The following is a 26,460-nucleotide window of genomic DNA, read 5'->3' on the forward strand; positions in this document are numbered from 1 at the left end:
TTTAGTATGAATAGAAACTTTAATTTGAATAATTAAAAGTGCATGTGACTTACAAGTCAAAATACTTTTCGTACCTTAGCTTAAATACATTTCTGTACAGAAAAGAAAAATATTAGTTTTTTGGCAAGATAGAATGTGTAAAAACAAACTTGAACATTCATGAACGTATTCACCTGTTTAGTTACCATTTTTGAAGTTTTACATTAGTTTAATCTGTACAGTCAAAATGTAGCCAAAGAAGGTTGTATTCATAAAGATCCCTTGAAATGTACAAGTTATTAAAAATTAAATTGTGCAATATCACCTGTATCAAATTCTGCTTTATCCTATTTATAGTTCTCTCACATAATATCCATTGTTAACAATTTTACACCAATTTGGTTTCCAATTAAAAGCACACCCATTTCCAGAAACTTGAATAAACATCGACAGACAGACAGAACCACCAAAAATAAAAGCTGGCCTGACTTTGCAGATGTAGATCGCCCAAAGCATTAATTTGCCCTTAAGAGGTCAAACTGCATCTCCAAAAATTTTTGATTTCATTTCCAGAGTTCTAATTTTGAAGTATAAACCCACTGTTCGATGGAATTAGACTGTCTGACAGATGGGTGCATGCACATCATGCTGTCCAGAGAGACAGCTACAATGAGACAGTGACCATGAGGAATGAGTGGTGAGGCCACACCTCCATGGCAGAGTTAAGATAAATCACTTCAATTTTTAGTTTTAAATCAACATTCAAAAAGCTCAAGATGGAATCAATCCATTATGCTAATTCAGTCAATATAACATATTATAAAAAGTACTTACAAACCTGAAAATCTAGAGGTATCTGTTAGGGAAGTCTACTAAGTGATACAGAGCAAAGGTGGGTCCATGGTGTCAAGGTACAGATCAGCAACAATCTATTTGAATGGTAGAACATGATTGAGGGGAAGAATGGCCTACTTCTCCATATTCTTTGAAGAATGTCTGCAGAGTTTGTTACTTCAGTTCTTTACCAGTTTTTGTTAAATGGCACAAATTACTTCTAACAAAAGGTTCAGAAAAAAATTATTTTTAAAAGGTAGAGCAGAAGAGCACTCACTGCGTCCCATGCAAACAAAATTAAGTGCAAATTAACTTTGTCTCGGAGGGGACATCAAGAAAAGAACCCAACATCCAGATCTGGTATCAATGTCTCACCTCAATTATTAGGCAGCCAAATAGTTTTTTTTTGAGATATGGGGAAAGAAAATCTTAGACAATGCAATTGATGCTATGGCTTGATTCTGCCTCCTCTCCCACACTTCTTCCTTCCTCAACCCTATCCCAGACCTGCATAAGAAAATCTGGTCTTCTCAAAACATCATAGAAATAATTCCTTACATCAAGATATATTAAAAACAAAATGCGGAACTGGGTTATATAGTGGACTAAACCTTGGCCTTTTACTTCTGCAACCAAGACTGAATTGGGCGAAACGATTGGTGTTTGCCTGCTATAAAGAGTCGTATGCAAGATCAGTTTGATCAATTAGGTAAAAGGTCCCTTCATTTCCAGATTGCTGAATAGCAAGAAACATAGAAAGCATGAGCCTGGCCATCATCCAGAGGTACTGAACCAATCTATTCCTTGGCTATCACTCTAATAGTGATCCATTAACTCAGCACCAAGCAGAAGTTGAACCTATAACCACTCAGCTACCACACAGATATAATTGCAAAGCTTTCTGCGAATCCAGAACTGAAAGTGACGTAGTAAATACTGATGTGCAAGACAAGCCATTAAAAGATATTTGTCTTTTGCTATGACTTTTTGCAGCTGGTTAGAACTTTGAACAATCAAAATAATTAAATCCAATGAAAACAGTTATTTTACAATTATATAAAAGACCCTCAAAATGGTATGAAACTGTACAATTCAGTTGTAAACTACAAAAGTTTGTTTTTCTAGTCAGTACAATTGAGTTACATTAAGATAACATGAAAAATAGGTGTTAGCAAAGTACACACACATTTATAATAATTTGCCTGACACTGTGCTGTTGGTTAAAAAAAATGAATGACTATTCCTTTTCCTTTATTTGAAATGCTGAACCATTAAAACACAGCTAGGAAACACTGATTCTCATTTGATTCAACATTTACTCCTTTTAATCCTCCATAGATAAGGAAACTCTTAAAGCTATAAATTCAACAAATACAATTTGACTTCAGAGCTGTTGAAATATCAGAATGGCCATTTTCATATGCAGCACAAAGAACTGACAGGATTTTTCTTCCTCATTTGTAAGGGAACACTTGCAACTTTGATGGTCAGATATCATATAGCTTGTCATTCAGGTGTCAGTTTTACACCACTGAATGCCATATATGATCCTTCGCTGTATATTTCACATGGGCCTGATCAGGCAAGAGATCAGCCTGTGCAAATGGATATATAAATGTTATTAAGTCAAATACCATTTGGATCCATTGACAATCTTTGGAAAGTGACAGGAGAATATTCAATCCAAACAAGTTCTAAAATTGGTCATTTCCACAGACTCGCTCAAACAGATTCAAGGAGATATCCCAACTGAAAACGTGAAAGACCCAGGGGCAATGTAATTTGCCATTTTGAAGAATGGCTAGTGTAGAACTCTGCATCGTCAATGTGGGATAAACAATTGAAACAAAGAGGAAATGTGCATACAAAAGCAAAATGCTGCCAATATAGTCATATCTCAGGTGGCCGTAACAGAGGTGTCCGTTCTCCATACACTGTGTTTCTCCTCCTCCTCCAGTTGTCATATGGACAGGGTGGAAAAGGTAATCTATTTCTTTCCAAAATTAACTGCAATGTTACACCACTAACAAACAACACTGCCCATATGGATGTCAGAATGAAATCTGGAGAAGAAAGTAGTAAAACGTTACCATCAATTTAACAACCATTGGTGGGATTCATAATATGGACAAAAAAAAAGTACAAGCAAATTAAGTGTGCTTGCTTATGCAATTAGTTAATATAAATACATTGCCCTATTACGATTCATATAACCACTGCAGCAAACCCTTCTTAGCAAAGTTACATTGCAACAATTAACAGATATTTAAAATATCAGAGAATACTATCACCAATTATTCATTTATGAAAGTAAGCATACTTCAACCAATTAAACAGTGATCTAATTTACTAATCCCAGTTTAAAAGAAGCAATATATTTGTAATCATAGCTACCCAAACAGAACCAGGTTAATTTATTCTTCAATCCCAAGAGGAAGATTTTACTCTATCAAAATACCTACCTCTACGTTGGAAAGGAGCATCGCTCTCCACCTTTGCAAAATCTGAGTGTATTGCTCTTTTGATGACATTTAGAATTATGTAAGTCAGACTGGTGTAGACATATACTCCAACTGCAATAATTACAGCATAAGAGCCTACCAGTGCACATGTGATGATGTTCAACTGTTTAAAAAAAATACATACACACCATTAAAAGCAATATATTTAATACTTGTTCTGCAAAATACAGCATTGCTTCCCATTAATGTTTCTGAGATCACTGATTACCATATGCACACACTGGCTATGTACGAATTGGAGTAGTAGAAATTGCTTCTAGGTTTCAGACAAGGGAAAAAAAATCTTTACTATGTGCTGGGTTGGTGATTGCACATTTCAGACCCATTGTAACTCCAACCAACCAGCATATCAGTACCTTCACAACAATGCCAAGCAAGAAAAAAATATAAGTAGTACTGGAATTTATAGAGCATCTTTGACATCCCCAACACACTTGGCAGGCAATGTTGAAACACAGTCACTGTTTTGCAGACAGATTTAGCAGCCAATTTGCATGCAATAGTCTCGAATTAACTGATAAGTGATCAGTTAATTGGCCTGGAATTTGCTGGAGCAGAACATTTCAACAGTTAGACTCTTTCCCCTCGACCTCCAGCTCAAAATCTTTTGCCCTGCAAGTTGCTGAAAGTGAAATGCCAATAGAGCATCAGGAATATTGGTGAACAAGAGATGCAACCACCAACTCCTTAACTAATGAGATTTAAGGATTGAAAAGGTGACAGGAATTGAGTTGAGTCAAATCAGGTACAGAGTGAGAAAAAGCATTAGGAAAATAAATTTTATTTACAGTATTTTTTTTTACAGCGGAGGCCATTCAGCCCATCCAGTCTACACTGGCTGTCTGAAAGAGCATTCCACTCAGTCCCACTCCCTTGCCTTACCCCCATAACCTTGCACATTGTCTTTTTTCGGGTAGCAATCCAATTCTCTTTTGGATACCTCGATCAAACCTACCTCCACCACCCTTTCAGGAAGTTTGTCCCAGACTGCAGCCACCCTCTGGGTGAAAAAAAATTTCCTCACATCACATTTACTCCTTTTGTCAATTAATTTGAATATGTGCCCCCTCATTCTTGATGTTCTCTTAAGTGGGAACAGTTTCTCACTATTTGCCCTGTCCATACCCCTCAGGATCTTGAATACCTCTATTAAGTTTCCTCTCAGCCTTCTCTTCTCCAAGGAAAAGAGTCCCACCCTCTCCAATCTATCCTCAGCTACAGTTATTTATCCCTGGAATCATTCTTGTGAAAATTTAGAATTTTCAAAATCCTCTGACAATTTACCATCTGTAGGAATGAAACTCCACTGTTTAAATTGTTCACTTTCTGGGCAGAAAGGTTGATAGTCATTGCAGGAACATAAATCCCCTCAAAAATTATACTTTCATGATTAATTATCCTAACTTTCTACAGCAGGTTTAACTGACAATGCACAATTGCAGCCATTTCAGCAACTCTCAGGAGGTTAAGGGCTGGATGCCATTTTCACAAGGATGACAGTATAGTGGCACAAAGTCATCCAGAAACTGGATAGTAATTCACGAGCATTCCCTTCCCATCATAAGTTGCCGGGCGATTTACTCATTGATAATGGTGAGTGCCATTAAACTCGCTGTTACTTTGGCCCAGAATCTGCTTTCGACGTAGGGATGTGTGCTGGTTTGGAGACTGGCAGAACTCCCCTGCCCTTGTTGTACTATGGAATGTTTTATATCTACCCAAACAGGCAGGTAGGGCTTGCTATAATATCTCATGTATGCTTTTCTATATCAGTGTACATACTAAAAAGGTACAGACTCTATACTCAAGATTTATACAAAATGGCTCCACATCTGACTGAACAAGGAGAAAAACTAGAAGGAAAAAAAGGTACCTTTTCTTAGAACATATTGTTATGCTCCTTACTTTTCACAGAATCATTATGGTGTCGAAGGAGGCCTGTCAGCCCATCATGTCTGCACTGGCTAAAAGTGTTTCAAAGTGTTTTTCCACTATTGTTGCAGAAAACTTACTCGAACTGAAAAACAGTTTTAAATATAGATACTTACTGTCCTTGGAAATATAATCAGAACTGTAGGCACCACCAGCATCACACACAAAAAAATAAGCCAGAAGTTGATGTCATTGCGAAATAGAGTAAAATTTGCTGTTTGGGAGGAATAGAAAAATGTCACTAACCTCAAGGGGCAAATTCAACATCAACGTGGAACAAACATTTGTGCAAATACATGGCACCATGGTCATCACATATGGTTGGCCAGCAAGGGTGCTTTTTGGTCACAGTCACAAACAAAGCCAATTTACGGAAAAACGAAAATCAGAAAATGCTGGAGATACAGATGTTGACTGACCTGCAGCATAACGAGAAATGACAGCTTTTAAAGTATTGCAGGTTGATGACCCAAAACATAATGGCCAAGATCTTACCATAGGGCTAGCAGTGAGGCTATTAGCACTCACTATTATAGAGTGAGCTGGACAGCAACTTCCAGTCCACTCAAAAGCCTGCAAAAAATCCTTGGGTAGTTGTAAATGTTAACTGCAAAATCTGGGATCATAATTTTTCCCTTTGCAAATGCTGTTCAATTAATCCAGTTCCAGCATTTAGCGCTTTTATTTGTTTCCAGCATTTATAGCTTTAAACTATTTCTTAAATTGACTTGCACTGTGCATTCAATTTTCATCCAGTTTAGACAATCTGGTGACATAACCTTTATTATACCAGATGGCAAAACACTGCATTTAGAAGCTGTAGTATTGCTACATCCCATAGAAACAGCAAAGTTTCTCTTCTCGTGCATATCATTAGTGACCGCAGTTACCACTTTGTCAAAATTTTAGGAATAAAATTAGATTAATTGGTGCATTTTATCCACTTCAACTTTGAAAAGTGGAACAGAAAAGATCTAAAAATTAAGTAAAATTAGAGATATTGGTAATCTGGACCAATCCAAAATAGCTGCTTTGTTCCAATTAAGAGTTTAACAGCAGTTACAATTTGCATTGCAATCACCATAACTAGACAACTAAAATGAGTATTACTGAAAAAAGACATTATGTAAAAACTTTTTGTCTGGCACTCATCAGGACAATTGCAAGAATACCAATGTCAGGGAAGCAACAACTTTACACAGTATTGGGATGAGAGTGCTCACTGGTTGGCAAGTGGTCTCTAAGTGGTAGAGGCACAGCCAGGCAGAACGCACCAGTTAATGGTGGCTGACAGTTAAGTGCCAAGCATTGTTTGAAATTTAAACCAGGCAGCTTGACTCTGATTTGTCAATGAATTGCCTTGAGGAATGAAGCAGCAAATGGCCATCACCTATTTTATTGAGCTGAAACATGCACAATGTGTGTTCATGTTCTTTCTGCCTGCAAAGAACAGAGCTCCATGTAATAATATGTAGCTTCCAATACAGGGCCCTTTCTTCAGCAATACTCAAGCACTGCATTACTAAATGACTACAACTAAAATGGTAACTAAACTTTAAACATCTAACACAATATTTGTACATTATACAGTCAACATGCTTTGTAAAAAGATATTGTGGCAGAAAATGAACCTGATGGGCCACAAGAATTTCCTTTCAGTTGCACCGGTCCTGATTCAGCCAGCATCATTCTCATCTTATGCCACCTCACTGCCCCCACTAATCCTGGTTCATTATTTGCTGAACAACTGCTTTTGTGGGGCATATGCATGAGCATTGCAGTAAGGTGCAACTTACCAAAATAAAGTTAAAGCACCGGCATGAATCAACACTAATCGTAGAAATTGTGTTCTTACTAAGAAGAAATGGCCAGAACCAAAATGGCAGCACATCACCACAGATCCATAAGACCATGGAAATCAACCAAATCTCCTGGTCTTAAATCATTTTAGCAGACAGCTGGCATAGCAAAGTAACAGAACCAAAGCTAACTGGATGTGGGAGGTGGGAAGGGTGGAAAAAGAAAAGGAGACATGCACACAGGCAACACGGAAGTATCGAGTCAATCAAGTGCTTTGTTCCTCTAAAGTGACATCACTACTGTCAAGCAAGGAATGAGAACGCATACAATTATTTCCACAAAACAAACAAGTTCATTGATTTTATCCTTCGACTTACCAAGAGGAGTAAAGAAAACGATTGATGCCACCAGAAATCCCAGCACCATTCCTACAAACACTACACAAGGTACAGGAATACCAAAAATGCACCTAACCAGCGTCACAACCACACCACCAAGCAGTCCTGCTGCTATCATGATTTCTAACCGATCTGGGGGAAAAAAAGCAAGTCTTAAGGAGATCAAATGATTTCATAAAACTGGCATAATAGTAAGACTTTGAAGCAGGTGTACTATAAGTCTTCAGCACAACATATTTTAAATTTAGTGCTGTGTACATGCTTTGTGCAATCCATTCATTTTAGAGTAATCCACTCATTTTTCAGTAATATTAAATTGAACTTGCTACTCTGGTTCCGATAAGATTTTCAATGCTGTTCTTCAAGAATTTTCCAAAAGAGGTTCCAACCTGTTTGCAGCAGCATGTACCATGTACAAGATGCAATGCAGCAACTCACCTCCTTTGACAGCACCTTCTAAACCTGCAACCTCTACCACTCAGAACGACAAGGAAACTGATGCACAGAAATACCACCATCTGTAAGTTCCCCTTCATGTCACACACCCTCCTGTCTTGGAACTATGTCACCGCCCCTTCACTGCTGTTGGGTCAAAATCCTAGCTCTCCCTTGCTAACAGCACTACGTGGTGTAGGTACACCCACAAACTGCACTGGTTCAGGCAGGGACTCACCAACATCTTCAAGGTCAATTAGGGATGGTTAAATTTTGGCCTTGCCACCGACATTCACATCCCATGACAAAATAAAAAGAAAACCAATCCACCGAGTTAAATCCAGTAAATTTAGTTAAAAACTTAAGGTCACAGCTAGCTACCTGCTGCATGTGCTTCAACCTTGTTGGTTGTAGCTAGTCATGAGTAATTTTAGCCTGCTTGTTGCGAGAAGACCGAGTCCTCTGCAAATGCAAGGTTACTCCTGGTCTTTGGGGTTCCCTAGGCTGCTATTTAGAATGACTGAATGCATGGGCATGACTGAAATGTGTGTTTTATTTTAAGTGGAAAAAATGGCATCAGTAGTCACTGTACAATGAAACATGACCAGTCCCCATGATGTGTAGGCTTCAAAGTCTGAGTTGCTCATATAATGACAATATGGATGGATATGTACGTTCTGCAACATGGCTGCAGAAGTATGAACAGTTGCTTGCAGAATGGGGTTGGCCACTAACTAATCTTGTTAACTGTATTATGATAAGGTTTCTGCTAACAGCTTGAGAAATCAAGGGGTGGCACAAATTTGTATCAGTTGAAACAGCAAAAATATAAACAGAATAAAACACGCGTTTGGCATAACATTTAATATCTTTCCCGTCACCAGCTTCAGCTCACTGGCATATTTAATTACACTTTACAAACATATGCAGCATTCCATTGACCATACAGGTAAAATTTGTTGCAATACCTTTCCAAGGGTACAACGTAAATTTTAGTTGAGAGAACCAGCGTGATTATGACGGCTCATCTTGTAGATAGCAAAAAAAAACACATAACATTGAAAAGACAGAAGCACTATCAAGTGTTTGGCTGAACAAATTGGAAACTAAGGAATATTCTGTATATCGAATGTCCTATTCCAACTTACTGATGAAGTTGAGTGCAGAGAATCGTGTTACCAACACAAAGCTTATGAACCCGAAGATTAGGAATCCAAAGAACAGAAATTCTACAAAAGAGTTGAAAAAATAAACAAGTTAGTCTAGTTTAGAAATCCAATCTGGTCCAGTAGAGGAAATATCACTCGCTTATCCATTGAGGATAACCATAATATCACAAAGCTGTGATCCAAGATAGTGCAAATTGCACAGTACTAAATGCAGTGTGCAACATCAAAACCAGGTTATGAGAAGCCTAAACATTTATTAACTGGCTCCATTTAATAGTAACTGCATTAGAACAATACAGAAGAAATGCTAGAAATACACAGCACCTCTATCATCTAGTCGGCAAGCGTTTTGTACTGAGGCCTTTAGGTGTACAACATGAAGCATTCATTTTTCTATCCTTGTTTTCAGAGGCTAGTGGGTTAATTTGTAATTCCAGCAATTTTCTATTATTCTTGATTCTCAGTATCTGTCGTTTTGTTTTTTTTTAATCTCAACTCTGAATTCAACAGAAGAGTGATACATGTAGAAATAGCTTTCTTAGCCCTCTGAGCATGAGCAGGAGCGGGAGTGGGAGCAAGTAAGCCAGCGCGTGAGAGTCTACTTGCTCTGAGAATATCAACTCTTTTATATATAAAATTCTAGAGAAAAACACTCCAAAACCAATTCCATAATTCAAAATCTACAGGATTTTCATATTGTAAGGGAGGAAGAAACAAGACTTGAGGAAGGTGGCAGATCACCTTCATTTTACACATTAAAATGTGAAATCCAACCAGAAGGAGCAATATTTTAAGATATTAAACTCTTTACCTGCTTCAAAGATTCTATGGCCAATCAAACAGAGAATTAAGCCATAGACTCCAATCACTGTGCATAAAACCTGTATGTAGATGAAATTTTTATCTGTAAATCAGAAAAAAAAACATTTGATTTCGATAGAACCAGTTGGTCCCCAATTAGCCAAAGATTTTCAGCGATGCTGCTTAATATCAGACGAAAAATAATAAAGTTAATACTAATAGATTTGTTTCACCATTGACATGGCAATTTGACATCCTGGTCAATACAACCAGTCCCAAAAATATGCTTCCATTCACAAAATCAGAGTGAGATCTGTCAAAAAATTATTTAGGTCATTCCTCACTTATTGTATAGACAGCTTTAATAATCCTTTGTGGGTGAGAAGGTGGGGGAAGGTGTTATATTATTCCAGGTGGAATATTAGTTTGAACAAGGTGATGCATAATTACTACAAGAGGTTTTGATACAGTAAAGGATAAGTTATTAAATCAGCCTTGACGACATGTAATAGCGACACCATGAATGATTCCCTTTTCAAAACAAGGGGTAAATTGGAGCCCGTGGAGGGGTGGGGAGGTTGGTTGTGGGGGGGGTTGGGGGGGGGTGCTGCCCTTGAGAAGCTGGTGAGCTGCCCTCTTGAACTACTGCAATCCACATTGTGTAGGTACACCCACAGTGCTGTCAGGGAAGGGTTTCCAGGATTTTGACCCGGTGACAATGAAGGAACAGAGGTATAGTTCCAAATCAGATGCTGTGTGGCTTGGAGGGGAACTTGCCAGCTGGTGGCATTCCCATGCATCTGCTGCTCTTGTTCTTCTAGGTGGTAGAGGTCACAGGTTTGCAAGGTGTTGACAAAGGAGCCTTTATGAGTTGTTGCAATGCACCTCGTAGATGATACACACTGCTGCCACTGTACGTCAGTAGTGGAGGCAGTGAATGTTGAAGGTGGTGGCTGGGTGCTAATCAAGTGGGCTGCTTTGTCCTGGATGGTCTCCAGCCTCTTGAGTGTTGTGGGAATTGCACTCATCCAGGCAAGTGGAGAGTATTCCATCACCCTCCTGGTTTGTGCCTTCAAGATGGTGGACAGGTTTTGGGGAGTCAGAAGGCAAGTCAATTTCTGCAGAATTCCCAGTCTCTGACCTGCTTTTGTAGCCACAGTATTTATATGGCTGGTCCATTTCAGTTCTGGTCAATAGTAACCCCCAGGATGTTGATAGTGGGGGATTCAATTATGTAATGCCATTGAATGTCAAGGCAGGGAGGGGATGGTTAGATTCTCTCCTGTTGGAATTGGTCACTGGCATGACACAAGTGTCAGGCAATGTTACCTGTCACTTATCAACACAAGTCTGGATATTGCCCATGTTTTGATGCTTTAGTATCTGAGGAGTCATGAATGTACAATGTTCAGCGCCAATCATCAGCGAACATGCTCACTTCTGACCTTATGATGAAACAGCTGAAGATGGTTGGGCCTAGGACACTACCTGAGGAACCCCTGCAGCGATATCATGGGATTGAGATGATTGACTTCCAACCACAACCATCATTCTTTTTGTTACCAGCAGAAAGTTTTCCCCGATTCCCATCAACTCCAGTTTTGCTAGGGCTACTTGATGTCATACTCAGTCAAATGCTGCCTTGATGTCAAGGGCAGTCACAAACCTCTGGGGTTCAGCTCTTTTGTGCATGTTTGGGCCAAGGCGGTAATGATGTCAAGCACTAAGTGGCCCTGGCACAACCCAAACTGTGTCAGTGAGCAGATTATTGCTGAATAAGTGCCACTTGACAGTCAACAACACCTTTCATTACTTCCCTGATGACAGAGTAGACTGATGTGATGGTAATTGTCCGGGTTATATTTATCCAGCTTTGTGTGTACTAGTGAACTGGAAGCTGAGATATTGGTCACAAATACATCAGAAGAAAGTTCAGCTGCAGCTGGATGACTGGTAAAGTTTAAATTGAGATACTGCATGAATTGTAGTTCTCTCCTCTCAGGAAGGCAATAATATAGTTTGAGAAAGTGGGGCGACAGTTCACCAGGATGAAGGAATGTAAAGATAATTATGAAACAGTATATTTGCTCATGTTGAGAGTGATTTATTAAGGGTGATTTCATTGTGGTATTTGCTACAATGAATGGATTGTCAGGAGAGGTGGGAAAATAAACCTTCTCTTTGACTGGTAATCTAGGGCAAAATTTTGACCAAATAAGTAAACGTATGAAAAAAAATTCTTCATGCTAAGAGGTTGAGATATTGTGGAATGCAATGTCCTGGAGAAGAGTTATAATTGATTGGATGCTTAAAAAAAAATGGAGGCTGATATATACTTGAGAAGCCAGGAGGTTAAGAGACATGGAGAACAGGACAGACAGCTGGATAGATAGATTGGCTGTGACTAACAAAATGGCACAGCAGAATTATAGTGAGAAACAACCTTACCATGCTCCTTTATTTCACTCTTACAGTTTAAATTGTCAAGTTTAACTTTTGCAGTTGTATGCACCTACATAAATATCATTCTATCCCATATATTCTAAGGATAGATTGCTAAATGTTTCAATTTGTTTACACTTTAGAGTTTTCTATAGGTGAAATACTATCACCACATGGGAGATGAAATACAGTCATAGAGGTCTACAGCTCATCGAGTCTGCACCGGTCAAATGTTGAGATTATGCATATCTACCAATGTTAATTCGACCAGGTTCGTGTCAAATTCTGGTGAAACTTCCAGTGACCCAATATTTCTGCTTGTGAAGGTACCCAATTTCAACTACAGTATTTCTGGAAACTGTTGAAGATTAGGTTCATCAATAAAAAGAGTCAGATCTATCAGAAAACCATATCTGTACTTGGTTGTCAAAACATTAAAGCTTGATGATAAATTGAAACACTTTGAAAAGGATAAACTTCAACACAGTCTTACTTGCATATGGAAGAGCTGGAATCTCAATGTAAAAATAACCACACAGTCATTAAAAAAAAGCAAAACATTACTTCTACCATAAGAAATAAAAACCTTTGATAGAGCTTTGGGCTTACAAACAAACCATCATTTTGCTAAAGCAAACACAACATCTTAATCTTTACATCACAGCTGTCAAATTCAACATTAACATTTTATTAATATATTTTTGTTATATTAGTTATCTACCCTGTCTCTTTAGAAGGCTTGAATTGAACCTGCCTCCACATTATTTCAATCCACTTTGACATTTTTGTTTTGCAAAATACAAAGAAAATAATTGATCACGAAATGTTATTTTCTGCAATTTAAAAAATATATACTTAAAGCACTTGGTGCCTGTAATATCAGTCAGGGTGCATGATTTAATTGCTCAATTCCCAAAGAAATTGCCTGAAATCCAAATTTTGGAGGGGTAGTTGTGGTGGGGGAGAGAGAGAGAGAGAGAGAGAAAGAAGAAAAAAAATTGAAACCCATTTGCTATTAGTAGTTTTAAAAATTATATTAATGGTTATAGGTAATGTTAAGAAACAAGAATCTTCTAAGTTGCCTTTAACATTTTCAAAGAAAGTTATACAATTGCCAAATCCTGCAAATATCAAAAGTAAAATGACTCTTTCATTCCCCTGGGGTCTCAATCTTACTCTCCGGCTTAGCTGGCTGGGCAGACAGGTAACTCATCCACAGCCATCTACCAATTCAAATTCTCCCGCCAATTCTCCTTTTTATCTGTCACTACTGCACAATCCATGTTTGATAAAATGGTCATATATATGTGAAGTTATATTTTAAAATTGTGTTTTTCCCTTACCTGAATTCTTACATTGGTACCCTTCGGAAGGCAAACTGCAGGCATATGTGGATACAGGAGCATAAGATGCAGAGGTTTTCAAATGAGGGTCCCTGACAATAACATTGTATATCACACCAGTGCCAATATATGAGTTTCCATAGATTTTTGTCTGCTGGAACGAATTTACTGTGGTGATCTGTGGTTGTAAGAGGAAGTACATTGTCTTCAAGTATACCAATTAACTAAATTAGTGTACAATAAGAAATTTTTCCTTATCTTGCCTCAAAAATAAAGTTAGTTTTTTTAAAAACTGCATTTAAGATACGAGGACAATGCAGTTAGTGCTAGGTATAAGCAGCAGCACCACTCAAAGCTGGTGGTGTTTAACCACACTTCAGGCAGCAAGCTTGCCTCAATCTACAATACAAATGCCAAGTAGTATGCAATTCATCTGTATAGGATGAATAAATCTTCTGGTCCTGCAACCAACCTTGCAATTTATTTCCAAACAGTTTGTCCACTAAAACTTAACTTCTTGTCTAGCAAGGGAAACAAAAAAGATACTCATCTAGTCCCAGCATCACTACGCTTCCCTCTTCCCCCCCACCGCCTATAGCCCTGCAGAATTTTCACTCTCCAGATAATTATCCAATCTTCTTTTGAAGGTTTCAATTGAAGTTGTCTCCACCGCACTCTCATGCAACACAAATACATGGCAGATGCAGTATAACATGGATAAGTGTGAAGTTATCCAATTTGGTAGGAAAAACAAAATGGCAGAGTATTATCTAAATGGCAATATACAAAAAGGCCCTAGGTGTCCTTGTACGCCAATCACTGAAAGCAAGCACACAGGTTCAGAAAGCAGTTCAGAAGGCAAATGGTATGTTGGTCTTCACTGCAAGAGGGCTTGAGTACAGGAGCAAGGATGTCTTAATGCAGCTGTACAGGGTCTTGGTGAGACCACACCTGAAGCACTGTGTGCAGTTTTGGTCCCCTTACCTAAGAAAGAATATTCTTGCCATAGAGGGAGTGCAGCAAAGGTTCACCAGACTGATTCTTGGGATGGCAGGATTGTTATAAGAGGAGAGATTGGGCCAAGAACAAGGGGTCAGTCTCAGATTATGGGGTAGGCCATTTAGGACTGAGATGGGGAGAAACTTCTTCACTCAGAGGGTGGTGAAGATGTGGAATTCTGTAATACAGAAGCTGTGGAGGCCAAGTCACTGAATATATTTTAAGAAAATAGATAGGTTTCTACACTCTAAAGGCATCAAGGGGTATGGGGAGAGAGCGGGAATATGGCATTGAGATAGAGGATCAGCCATGATCATACTGAACGGTGGAGCAGGCTCGAAGGGCTGGATGACCTACTCCTGCTCCTATTTTCTATGCTTCTTTTCTTGGTCACAATGACTTGCTATGTGAAGAATGTTTTTCTCACGTCGCTATTGCTTTTTTTTTGCCTATTACTTTAAATCTGGCTCTCAATCCTTCCACCAATAGGAACAGTTTGGCTCTATGTACCCTGTCCAGTCCCTCATGATTTTGAATACCTCTGTCAAATCTCCTCTCAACTTTCTCATCTCCAAGGAGAGCAGTCCCAGTTCCTTCTATCTATCAGCATAACTGAGGTTCATCATTCCTAGAATCATGCTTGTAAATCTTTTCTGCACTGTCTCAAATACTTACACATCCTTGCTAAAGTGCTGTGCCCAGAACTGGACGCAATACTCCAGCTGAGGAAAAGCCAGTATTTTATACAGGTATATCATATATAGGTTTGCTTTTGTACTCCATGCCCCTATTAAGAATGCCCAAGTGCCTGCATGTTTTACTAACCACTTTCTCAACCTGCCCTGCCACCTTCAATGATGAATGTCTCTGCTCCTGCACCCCTTTTAGAGTTGGACTCTTTACTTATATTTCTTTTCGTTCTTCTTAACAAAACAAATCACTTTGCATGTCTGTGCATTAAATTTCATCTGTCATTTGCCCACCCTTTCCACTAGCCTGTCTACATCCTCTTGAAGTTTATCACAATTCTCCTAAGAGTTCCAATGGTTTGTCATCTGCAAATTTTGAAATTGTTCGCTGTACACCCAAGTGTAGGTCATTAATATACATCAAGAAAAGCAGGGGTCCTAATACCGACCCCGAGGGAGCCTTACTATAAACCTAATTTGCAAAGTAATCATTATCCACAACCTCTGATTCTTGCCACCCAGCCAATTTTGCATCCTTGCTGTTACTGTCTTTTTAACTTCATGAGCACTAACTTTGCTGACAAGCCTGTTGTGTGGAGTTCCTCAGGGTAGTGTCCAAGGCCCAACCATCTACAGCTGCTTCATCAATGACCTTCCTTCCATCATAAGGTCAGAAGTGGGGATGTTCACTGATGATTGCACAATGTGCAGCACCATTCGCAACTCCTCAGATACTGAAGCAGTCCATGTCCAAATGCAGCTAGGCCTGGATAATATCCAGGCTTGGCAAGTAACATTCGTGCCACACAAGTGCAAGGCAATGATCATCTCCAAGGAGAGAGAATCTAACCATTTCCCCTTGATGTTCAACAGCATTACCATCACTGTATTCCCACTAACAACATCCTGGAGGTTACCATTGACCAGAAACTGAACTGGATCAGCCATATAAATACTGTGGCTACAAGAACAGGTCAGAGGCTATGAATCCCGCAGCGAGTAACTCAACTCCGCACCCCCCAAAATCTTTCCACCATCTACAAGGTACAAGTCAGGAGTGAATACTCTCCACTTGTCTGGATGAGTGTAGCTCCAACAACTCTCAAGAAGCTTGACACCATCCAGAACAAAGCAACTTGCTTGATTGGCACTCCATCCACAAATATTCACTCCCTCCACCAACGCATAGTGGCAGCAGTGTGTACCACATACAAAATGCACTGCAGGAACTCACCAAGGCTCCTTCGACAGCACCTTCCGAACCCATAACTGCTACCAACTAGAAGGACAAGGGCAGCAGATACATGGGAACACCACCACCTGCGAGTTCCCCTCTAAGCCATACACCATCCTGACTTGGAACAATTTCACCATTCCTTCACTGTCACTGGGTTAAAATCCTGGAACTCCCTTGCTAATAACACTGTGGATGTACCTACACCACATGGGTTGCAACTGTTCAAAGCGGCAGCTCAACACCACCTTCTGAATGGCAATTAGGGATGGGTAATAAATGTTGACCTAGCTAGTGATACTCACATCCATGAGCGAATATTAAAAAAATTATCGAATGCCTTTTGCATCAATCAACTGCATTTCCCTCATCAATCCTCTGTTACCTCAAGAATCTCGAGTGGTCAGTTAAACACGATTTGCAAATCCGAGCAGGCTTTCCTTAATTAATCCATAATTGACCAAGTGACTAATAATTTTAGCTTGAATTATTGTTTCTAAAAGCTCTCATACCACTGAGGTTAAATTGATTCACTTGTCCATGCTCAGGTAGACATTAAAAGATCCCATGGTACCATTTCGAGGACAGGGAGGGGAGTTATCCTTGGTGTCCTGGCCAATTTTTACCCTTCAATAAATATCACAAAACAAGGTATCTGGTCATTATCACATTGCTGTTTGTGGGAGCATGCTGTGCAAAATTTGGCTGCTGAATTGCAAATATTGCAACAGTAACTACAATTCAGAAGCACCTCATTGGTAAAGTGCTTCGGTACAGCCTAAGGTCCCAAAAACCGCTACATTTCATAAATGCAGACCTTTCTTTCAAGTTACGAAGTAAAAGAAGTCTACTGTAAGTAGAAATAAATTATAGGTTATGTTCATTTCTGTCAAGTGCATGGCATGGTTTTGTCCTACTATACCTGTCACAGTTTAAGAAGTTTTAACTATTAAAAGCAAATGCCCTGAATTTATAGAGCACCTTTCACATTCTCAGAATGCTCCTAAGTGCTTTTTAGTCAAATATTTACTTAAGTGCATTCACTTATTTTGCCTGCAAACACAGCAGTTAATTTGCTTACAGCAACGATCCACAAACAGGACGGGACGTAAGCAACCAGTTAATTTTTTTTCATCAAAACTTTATTTTAACTACTAAAAGGAAAATTATAAATTTGGATACCATTTTGAGGTCAAAGTGACAAATATCTGACGTTTCATGAGTGGAAGTCAAAAGTTGCAAACCCTAATGGATGATAATAAATTACCTTTATTCCATTCTTTTCTATCTGTTGTACGGATGACATTTTACTCATTCCTTTTGTTAGACTTTCCATGGTGAGGTCATTCTCAGGTAGAAAATACTGGTAAATATCGTAGGTCAGCCGCCACCGTGTGTGAACATCTGTCTTAACATCACAAGCAGGAGGTGGCAATTGTCTATCAGATGCAAGCAAAAACATATGTGAATGTTAAGTTAGCAGTACACATATGCATTCAGAAAAATTGCGTTGAATATTCAAGACTCAGTCTTCAAAAGGACAACACTTAGAAGCATCACTTTTCCACCTTTGCCTCTCCTACTTTGGAAGTTGCTAGCCAGGAAACAACGAAACTTAATTTATCTTATTACAAACTAATATAATCATTTCCCAAATGAGCACTCAGTAAATGCATCAAATCTCTCGCACCTAGAAGGACAAGGGCAGAGGGTGCATGGGAATTCCATCACCTCTAATTCATAGACCATCCTGATCTGGACATATGTCAACATTCCTTCTTGGTCATTGGTTCAAAGCCCTGGTACCCTCTACCCAAAAGCCTTGTGGGAGTATCCTCACAAAAAAGAGACGGCAACAGTTCAAGGCAGTGGTTCACCACCATCTTCTCAATGTCAACTATGGACAATAAATGCTGGCCTTGATAGTAATGCCCATATCCAAACAATGATTTTTCATTGTTAAAATGCTACTAATGAAGAAATCAAAAACCTAGAAAGTCCACATAATGTGACAAAACGTCTTTTCAAAAAGCCTAGAATACTGGAATAATTTTATATCATGCAAGTCAAAAACCACTCTAAAAAGTGCATTTACACAGCTCTAAAGCATAACACCACGATTGCTCAAGTTTCTAGCTAATAGTGAATGGCAACAATTTTCCTCGCTCCCATTTGTAAAACAAAAACAGACATCCAGTCACACTAAAAGCAAAATAGTACAGGAAAAAAAAACTACACTGACTGAAAATCAGAAATAGATCACATTCAGAAGACAAAGCCATATCTATGGTATTTCCTGACTTACCTCACTGTGCCCAAGTTAGCTGGTGCAAACATAACAGCAGTTTCATACATATTGTACTTCAAGTGCAGGCTTGGATCATTTTCTAGGATAAACTCGGTGTTGCAGGCACCAGGTACAGGATCTTAGGAAGGAGGTGAAAAGTGATAAATCAGCGCTCATTCCATGAATAGAACATTTGTTGAATATTTTATTTTGCAGTTATCTTAGAACACCGGGGATGAAATTCAACTGTGGAAGGGGTGCAAAACAGCCAATAGCACATTGTGATTAGCAGCGAACAATGTATGACACACTCATGAGAACTAAGGTTTTTTTTTAATCTCTCACCTTCCAAAGTATATTTTTTACATTTGGGTACAACTACCCAATTTGGAAGGTGGGAGGTTAAAAAGTTTCAATTCTCACAAGTGTGTCATTCATTGTTCATTGCTAACCAAAATTCTTGCTCAAACAGCACCAGCCATTCATTACATTTGCATTTGCCCACAGACTTTCTACTGGAAGCTGCTGTAAGCCAACTATTCAAAAGCACAGCACTCTCTAGAGAGCATCAGGGACCAATAGTATTGTCTCCCTAACCAGATTGAAGAATTGTTAATGAGCAGCGCAGAATCTAAAGCTGGGCGCCATTCTGCTGAATGGATGGGGCTCCCCTGCATATGCTTGAATAAAACCAGTGAAAAGATATGACAGTCTCGTGTGGTCGCTGCAGGATCTGAAGGTGCTTGAATTCCTTTTCAGTGGCTTAGTCGGCAGGATTTGCCTGGACCTCTGAGAAGACAGAACAATGATGTGGTGAGTATATTTCATTTGAAAATACTCTCAGGTTGTTCGTGTCAGACTAGAAAGGAGGTCTAATAGGGCAGATCCAAACTTTAGGCCAGAGACTCAAGTGGGTGGGGACGATTGGGTCCCGGGTGCACGAGTAAAGTGGGACATTTGAGTCCTGGGGGACAACTAGATCCCTCTTAGGCACGCGATGGTTGTGGCCAAGAAAGCTGAACGTGAGTTTGTTGCAGAATGGGGAGGTGAGGGAACCATGTCTCTTCACCTCGTCCGGAAGCATCAAAAGCTGATCAGCAAAATGAAACAAGGTTGGCAGCCAAGCGATTCACCACAACATTCTACGAAGTGGTGAAAAACTCAGACAAGTGATAAAAGCAACAAGGCTACAGTTCTTATTCTCAGTCAGTATTTGCAACAAACTAAATTAATATGGAAACAATTTGGACAAGGAAAAGTGTAGCTCAAACATTCCAATGTTTTGAGTATAAGGTTCGAGTTGAGATTTCTGGCAAAAATTGCAATTTGAAGGTATTGTAAAGATAAAACAGGGTTTGCCTTCGTTTGAGATGAAACCACCTTTGTACCCCCTTGTAGACTAGTAGGGAGTAAGCCTTTTCACCAGCTTCCAAGCTGATTGATACATACGAGTTACATTAGCTTATATGAGTTGGTATTCTAAAATTGAGGGAAAAAAAAGTACCTGAAATTCAAAACTATTCTAGGAAAATCACACGGTCTAGGTGGTTCCAATGGATAAAAAAGGAGTTTCTTTCGAAGAGGTGAATTAAATAGGAAAGGAAATCTGCATCCCAACAACACTGATATTTGAATTTGGAACAATCTTGAGATGTGAAAAGTGCAGTGTAATTTAACAGGCTACTTTTGAATAATTAGGATGCTATCTAAGATAAAGAATGCATTGATAAACAACTGGGGCTTTTAATCTGGATACAAATCAATACACATCAGAAAGAGGTCATTTTAATTTTGATAGTGTAAATTACAGTTCTTACGAAGTTTTTTGTTTTAAAATTACGGTTTGGTCCCTGATAAAGTTATCAAAAGGGAATTTTTATTTTAAAAGATTTGGCAACAATTGATAATAATTCAAATGCTGCAAGCTTTTGCATTTGTAAGTCTGCTCCCAAAACATAAAGTTAAGCTCAAGACCTTGACAAAGTTTGGCAGAAATCCAATCTTTGGCTGAGTTAATGAATCTGGGATAATTCTAAAAAAAAAGGGCCAGACACAATTTAATGGGTTACTTTTGAGACAATAACATGTTGTTTGAGAAAATAAGGAAGCAAAACATGTCAAAGCCGGATTTCTGTCTTAAAATGCTATAAGAATACTTTATTGGACTGTAAAGTCTCTCCAGACAACCTGAACAAGATAAGATGGTAGCTACTGCATAAGTAAAATGTTATGAGGAAAGGATTAAGGGTAGGAGAAAGAGTTAGGGAAAGAGGATACAATATACAAACTGTTTTAAGGGAACTGAATTTGATAATCTGGCCATCACCGGAGACATTGGAACCACTCGGGGAGATAAGCAAAGATCTAGAGGCAGAGATCCCCATTGACATGGAATGGTTAATATGGCCTAAAGAATAAGGAAACATTTTAAACAATCAATCAAGACAACAGAGAAACTGACCTCAAGGGAATCTTAGGATGATCATAGTTCTACCTAAGTCTTTTTTCCTCTGACTATGTAGAATCTGTAGTTGAGGCAATTGAAGGGTAAGGAGAAATAATACTTAACAACAATTTACCACAAGATGGATACAGGTAAAGGGAAAGCCAGAAAAAGGCTAAACAGATGTATTACTGACTATATTAACTTGCCTGCAAGCTACCCCAAGTAGGACCACTGGATTCACCACATTCGAGTTAATGACGAGTAGGGACAAGAGGGTACCATAATAGGAGGAGGAGATGTAGGATCACTAAAGGGAAGGGTGCGAGACTATGGGAGGGAAACGAGTAAATAGTTGCACGAGTTAAGAAAGGAAGTTAGAGGCCGACAGATGATTAAGGACATGGAAACAGGCAATTCCAAAGAACAACAATGGACCCCCCAAGTGGGGAAAAAGGTGATGGTCAAGGTGAGCCTGGAGTGAACAGGGTTTGCCTCCAGGTGGCATGGACCACGAGGTAATTATGACAGGTGACACGTGCGCACTTGTAGATATGAAAACGGGAAGTAAATGGAGCCATTACACACAGTTAAAGATATATGACGAATCACCGAGCAGTAACCTGGACAACAGGAGCTCATGTTAATGACTCCACAGGTTTACGATGCTGGTCGTGGGCATGTCAGTACTGGCATGGGGGGCACTGACAGTTAACGTTGACAATGGCAACTGCCTTCACTGTGGACAATATGTACAACTGCCAAAGTGGGGATACAGAAGAATGGATCAAATTAATAACAATACTGTAGAGGAGGAATTCCTGGAGTGTATATGGGATGTTTTTCTGGACCAATATATTGAGGAACCAACGAGAGAATAGGCCATCCTTGACTGGGTACTGTGTAATGAGAAAGGGATAATTGGCAATCTAGTTGTGCAAGGCCCCTTGGAGATGAGTGACCATAATATGATAGAATTCTTCATCAAGATGGAGAGTGACGTAGTTGATTCTGAGACTTGGGTCCTGAATCTTAATAAAGGAAACTACAATGGTATGAAGCACGAGTTGGCTATGATGGATTGGGAAACATTATTTAAAGGGATGACAGTGGATAGTCAATGGCAAACATTCAAAGAGCGCATGTGTAAACTGCAACAATTTTTTATTCCTGTCTGGTGCAAAAGTAAAACAGGAAAGGTGGCCAAACCATGGCTTACAAGGGAAATTAGAGATAGTATTACTTGCAAGGAAGAGGCATAATAACTGGCCAGAAGAAACAACAGATCTGAGGATTGGGAGCAGTTTAGAATTCAGCAAAGGAGGACCAAAGGATTGACTAAGAAGGGGAAAATAAGAGTACGAGAGTAAGTTTGCAGGGGACATAAAAACTGACTGTAAAAGTTTCTATAGGTACGTGAAGAGAAAAAGATTGATGAAGATAAATGTAGATCTCTTACAGTCAGAAACAAGGGAATTTATAAATGGGGAACAAAGAAATGGCTGACCAACTAAATACATAGTTTGGTTCTGTCTTCACAAAGGAGAACACTAATAACATAACAGAAATGTTGAGGAACACAGGGTTTAATGAGGGGGAGGAACTGAAAGAAATCAGTATTAGTACGGATTGAAGGCCGATAAATCCACACGGCCTGATAACCTACATCCCAGATTACTTAAGGAAGTGGCCCTAGAAATAGAGGATGCATTGGTGGTCATCTTCCGAGATCCTGTGGACTCTGGAACAGTTACTACAGATTGGAGGGTAGCTAATGTAACACCACTATTTAAAGGGCGGCAGAGAGAAAACAGTAAATTATAGACCAGTCAGCCTGATGTCGGTGGTGGGGAAAATTCTAGAGTCCGTTATAAAAGATTTACTAGCCGAGTATGTGGAAAACAGTGGCAAAGTCGGACAGAATCAGCATGGATTTACGAAAGGGAAATCATGCTTGACAAATCTACTGGAATTTTTCAAGGATGTAACGAGTAGAGTTGATGAGGGGGAGCCAGTGGATGTGGTTTATTTGGACTTTCAGAAGGCTTTCGACAAAGTCCCACTTAAGAGATTGGTGTGTAAAATTAAAGCGCATGGGATTAGGGGTAGTGTATCGAGATGGATAGAAAACTGGTTGGCAGACAGGAAACAAAGAGTAGGAATAAACGGGCCTTTTTTTGTATGACAGGCAGTGATTAGTGAGGTACCGCAGGGAACGCTGCTGGGACCCCAGCTATTCACGATATATATTAATGATTTAGATGAGGGAACTAAATGTAATATCTCCAAATTTGCAGATGACACAAAGCTGGGTGGGAGTGTGAGCTGTGAGGAGGATGCAGAGATGCTTCAGTGTGATTTGGACAAGCTGAGTGAGTGGGCAAATGCATGGCAGATGCAGTATAATGTGGATAAATGTGAGGTTATCCACTTTGGTAGCAAAAACAGGATGGCAGATTATTATCTGAATGGTTATAAATTGAGAGGGGGGAATGAGCAACGTGACCTGGGTGTCCTTGTACACCAGTTGCTGCAGGTAAGCATGCAGGTGCAGTAGGCGATAAAGGCAGCAAATGGTATGTTGGCCTTCATAGCCAGAGGATTGAAGTGCAGAAACAGGGATGTCTTGCTGCAATTGTACAGGGCCTTGGTCAGACCACACCTGGAATATCATGTGCAGTTTTGGTCTCCTTATCTGAGGAAGGATGCACTTACTATAGAGGGAGTGCAGCTAAGGTTTACCTGACTGATTCCCTGGATGGCAGGACTGACATATGAGGAGAGATTGAGTCGATTAGGATTATATTCACTGGAGTTGAGGAGAATCAGGGGGAATCTCATAGAAGCCTATAAAATTCAAACAGGACTAGACAGAGTAGATGCAGGAAGGATGTTCCCAATGGTGGAGGAGTCCAGAACCAGGGGTCACAATCTTAGGATATGGGGTACACTATTTAGGACTGAAATGAGGAGAAATTTCTTCACCCAGAATGTGGTGAGCCTGTGGAATTCGCTACCACAGAAAGTAGTTCAGGCCAAAACATTGTATGCTTTCAAGAAGTTAGATGTAGCTCTCGGGGCGAAAGGGATCAAAGGGTATGGGGAGAAAGTGGGAGCAGGCTATTGAGTTGGATGATCAGCCATGATCATAATGAATGGCGGAGCAGGCTCGAAGGGCCGAATGGCCTACTCCTGCTCCTAGGTTTCTATAAAGAAACTGAATATCTGGATATCTGATAGGGTAACTTCCATCAGACACCAAATACGGACTGCAACTGCATACGGTATAAATATCACCATGAATGTGACACTCTATAGACCTGGGGCCCCTGTTAGGCTCATGAACCCCAGGCGTAGTTGGACATAAGCCTATTGCATCAATGGGACAACTCAGTCAAAAAAATTGGTTGGAGGTATTATGGTAATTTACAATCTGCAAAACATGGGCAGACAGCAAGGGGACTGAACCTCAACCCTGGAAGACTCTGAGGGTAATTTAGATATTAGAGGTATATACGACAGAGCTACTGGATTGGGTATCTGGTACTATTTATGTAACTTCAACACCACAGGTAGTTCTGGTATGTCCACACACACAGACGTACTGGGACCGAGTGTCAACTTGACCGCCAGTTGGACAGACTTTCCCCTATTCGTATGGGAGCCAGGCCTGGATGATTGGTATTGCTAGCAGTTACGTAAATATGTTATTGAAAGACATAGACGTATAGATGCCCGATGTTATAATTTGAGTTCTTGTGGATATCAAAGACCAACCCAATGTCCCGAAACAGGAAGTCCCCCTTGAGATGCGTTCGTTAGGATAGGAAAGTCGAAGCGACTATTACATAATGTGACTATGATCACACTCGAACTAAGATATAACACTGTGGGACTGCTCAGTCTACATAAGGGATCCTGTCACGGCCATCAGAATGTGATACGGTGGACCCAACACCAACTCCTAAGAAATATAGAATAGCTCCAGGGATAAAATTAAGTCCATAGACAGAGTATAGACGAAGAGGAGTTTGATGGGGGACATGGCCGGGTTGTTTGGAAGTGCCAACTCAGTATTAAATTCATGGCAAATATATGACCTGAGCACGTATGTCTCCTGGATAGCCATGGAAATGTCTCGGGGAATGTGATTTGGTGCCAAAGAGACAGGGTACGCTTTAGCAGCAATAGATATACAAGGAGTACTCTCAATGAGACCACAGACTGAGTTATAGACACAGTCACAGGCAAGTGGGAGGGCATGTTGGCACACGATCTGATTGATGGAGCGAAATCAGATAGAGGATTTTAGATTTGGAACATTCCCAGAACACTTGTTCGAATCGGTACACCGTGTGAACCTCAAATTTACATAAGGAACGACAGGAATTAGTGATCATGCAACCCCAGGATGGGGGAGGCAAAGGGGGTCATAAAATTCCTCATGGCCATTCCCCAACAACACCACCCAAGTGGGACTTTCCTGAACAATTACAGATTCGCGTCCTGGGGGTGGATAAAGGGGGATGGGTATACAGGGCAGGGTCCCACAGGTATCTCTCATGTGGATGACTCAATTTTGATTAGCACTAGAGGTTGTTGTATGGAGTCAAGAAACTATATAGTGTGCTCTTGCCAAACTTTGGAACCCTTCACAAATTATAGTTAGGTCACATTCTGCCAATACAAGACACCTTTAAGGCTATTCTGGTATCCTCGACTCAATGGTGCTTTATGACAAGCAAAACTGAGTTCCTTTATGGGGACCTAGTATGTACGACCAACACAAGCTTCTGTTTGCAGGCGACTGATTCTTTTACCATGGGAGGTTTCCACCTGCCAGGCAGAACCATGGGATACCTATTTAGCGCATGGTGGGATGACAAGATAATCACGGATAAGACCTCTGGTAGAGTAGCACATTTAGCCACGCAAGAGGCTGCATGGATGGCACAGCGGTATGTGGGGGACTCCCGAGGACAAACCGATCAGGGCTGTGTCCAAGTAAACTTAGCTACTCAATCGGCTAGGAGACTAACTCAATCAGCCAAGTCCTACGCTACAGGGGGAAGGTTAATGAATTGGTGGGGGACAACCAGAATGGGAATGACGATGACCACAGGAATTATGCTCTTGTGGACTGTTGGGACTTT

General features: G+C 39.9%; 1 protein-coding gene across 5 annotated transcripts in view; it reads right to left on the reverse strand.

Moving 5' to 3' along the window:
- Positions 1-26,460, reverse strand: part of LOC121283473 (transmembrane 7 superfamily member 3-like) — a 33,995-nt gene continuing 7,535 nt past the window's right edge. For 3 of the 5 annotated variants that reach the window (XM_041198084.1, XM_041198085.1, XM_041198086.1), the window contains 9 exons: positions 18,883-19,003; positions 17,845-18,016; positions 13,656-13,833; positions 9,881-9,973; positions 9,049-9,129; positions 7,445-7,597; positions 5,384-5,481; positions 3,276-3,438; positions 1-2,876 (listed from right to left, as the gene is read on the reverse strand). In XM_041198084.1, coding sequence (XP_041054018.1) covers positions 2,704-2,876; positions 3,276-3,438; positions 5,384-5,481; positions 7,445-7,597; positions 9,049-9,129; positions 9,881-9,973; positions 13,656-13,833; positions 17,845-18,016; positions 18,883-19,003 — 1,232 coding nt within the window. In that variant the 3' untranslated portion in view covers positions 1-2,703. Of the gene's footprint in view, positions 2,877-3,275; positions 3,439-5,255; positions 5,353-5,383; positions 5,482-5,513; positions 5,687-7,444; positions 7,598-9,048; positions 9,130-9,880; positions 9,974-13,655; positions 13,834-17,844; positions 18,017-18,882; positions 19,004-26,460 lie in introns of those variants that run through there. The other 2 variants (XR_005944273.1, XR_005944272.1) reach the window with 2 other exon arrangements.

Source organism: Carcharodon carcharias, chromosome 10 (genome assembly GCF_017639515.1).
Source record: "Carcharodon carcharias isolate sCarCar2 chromosome 10, sCarCar2.pri, whole genome shotgun sequence".
NCBI classification, from domain to species: Eukaryota; Metazoa; Chordata; class Chondrichthyes; order Lamniformes; family Lamnidae; genus Carcharodon; species Carcharodon carcharias.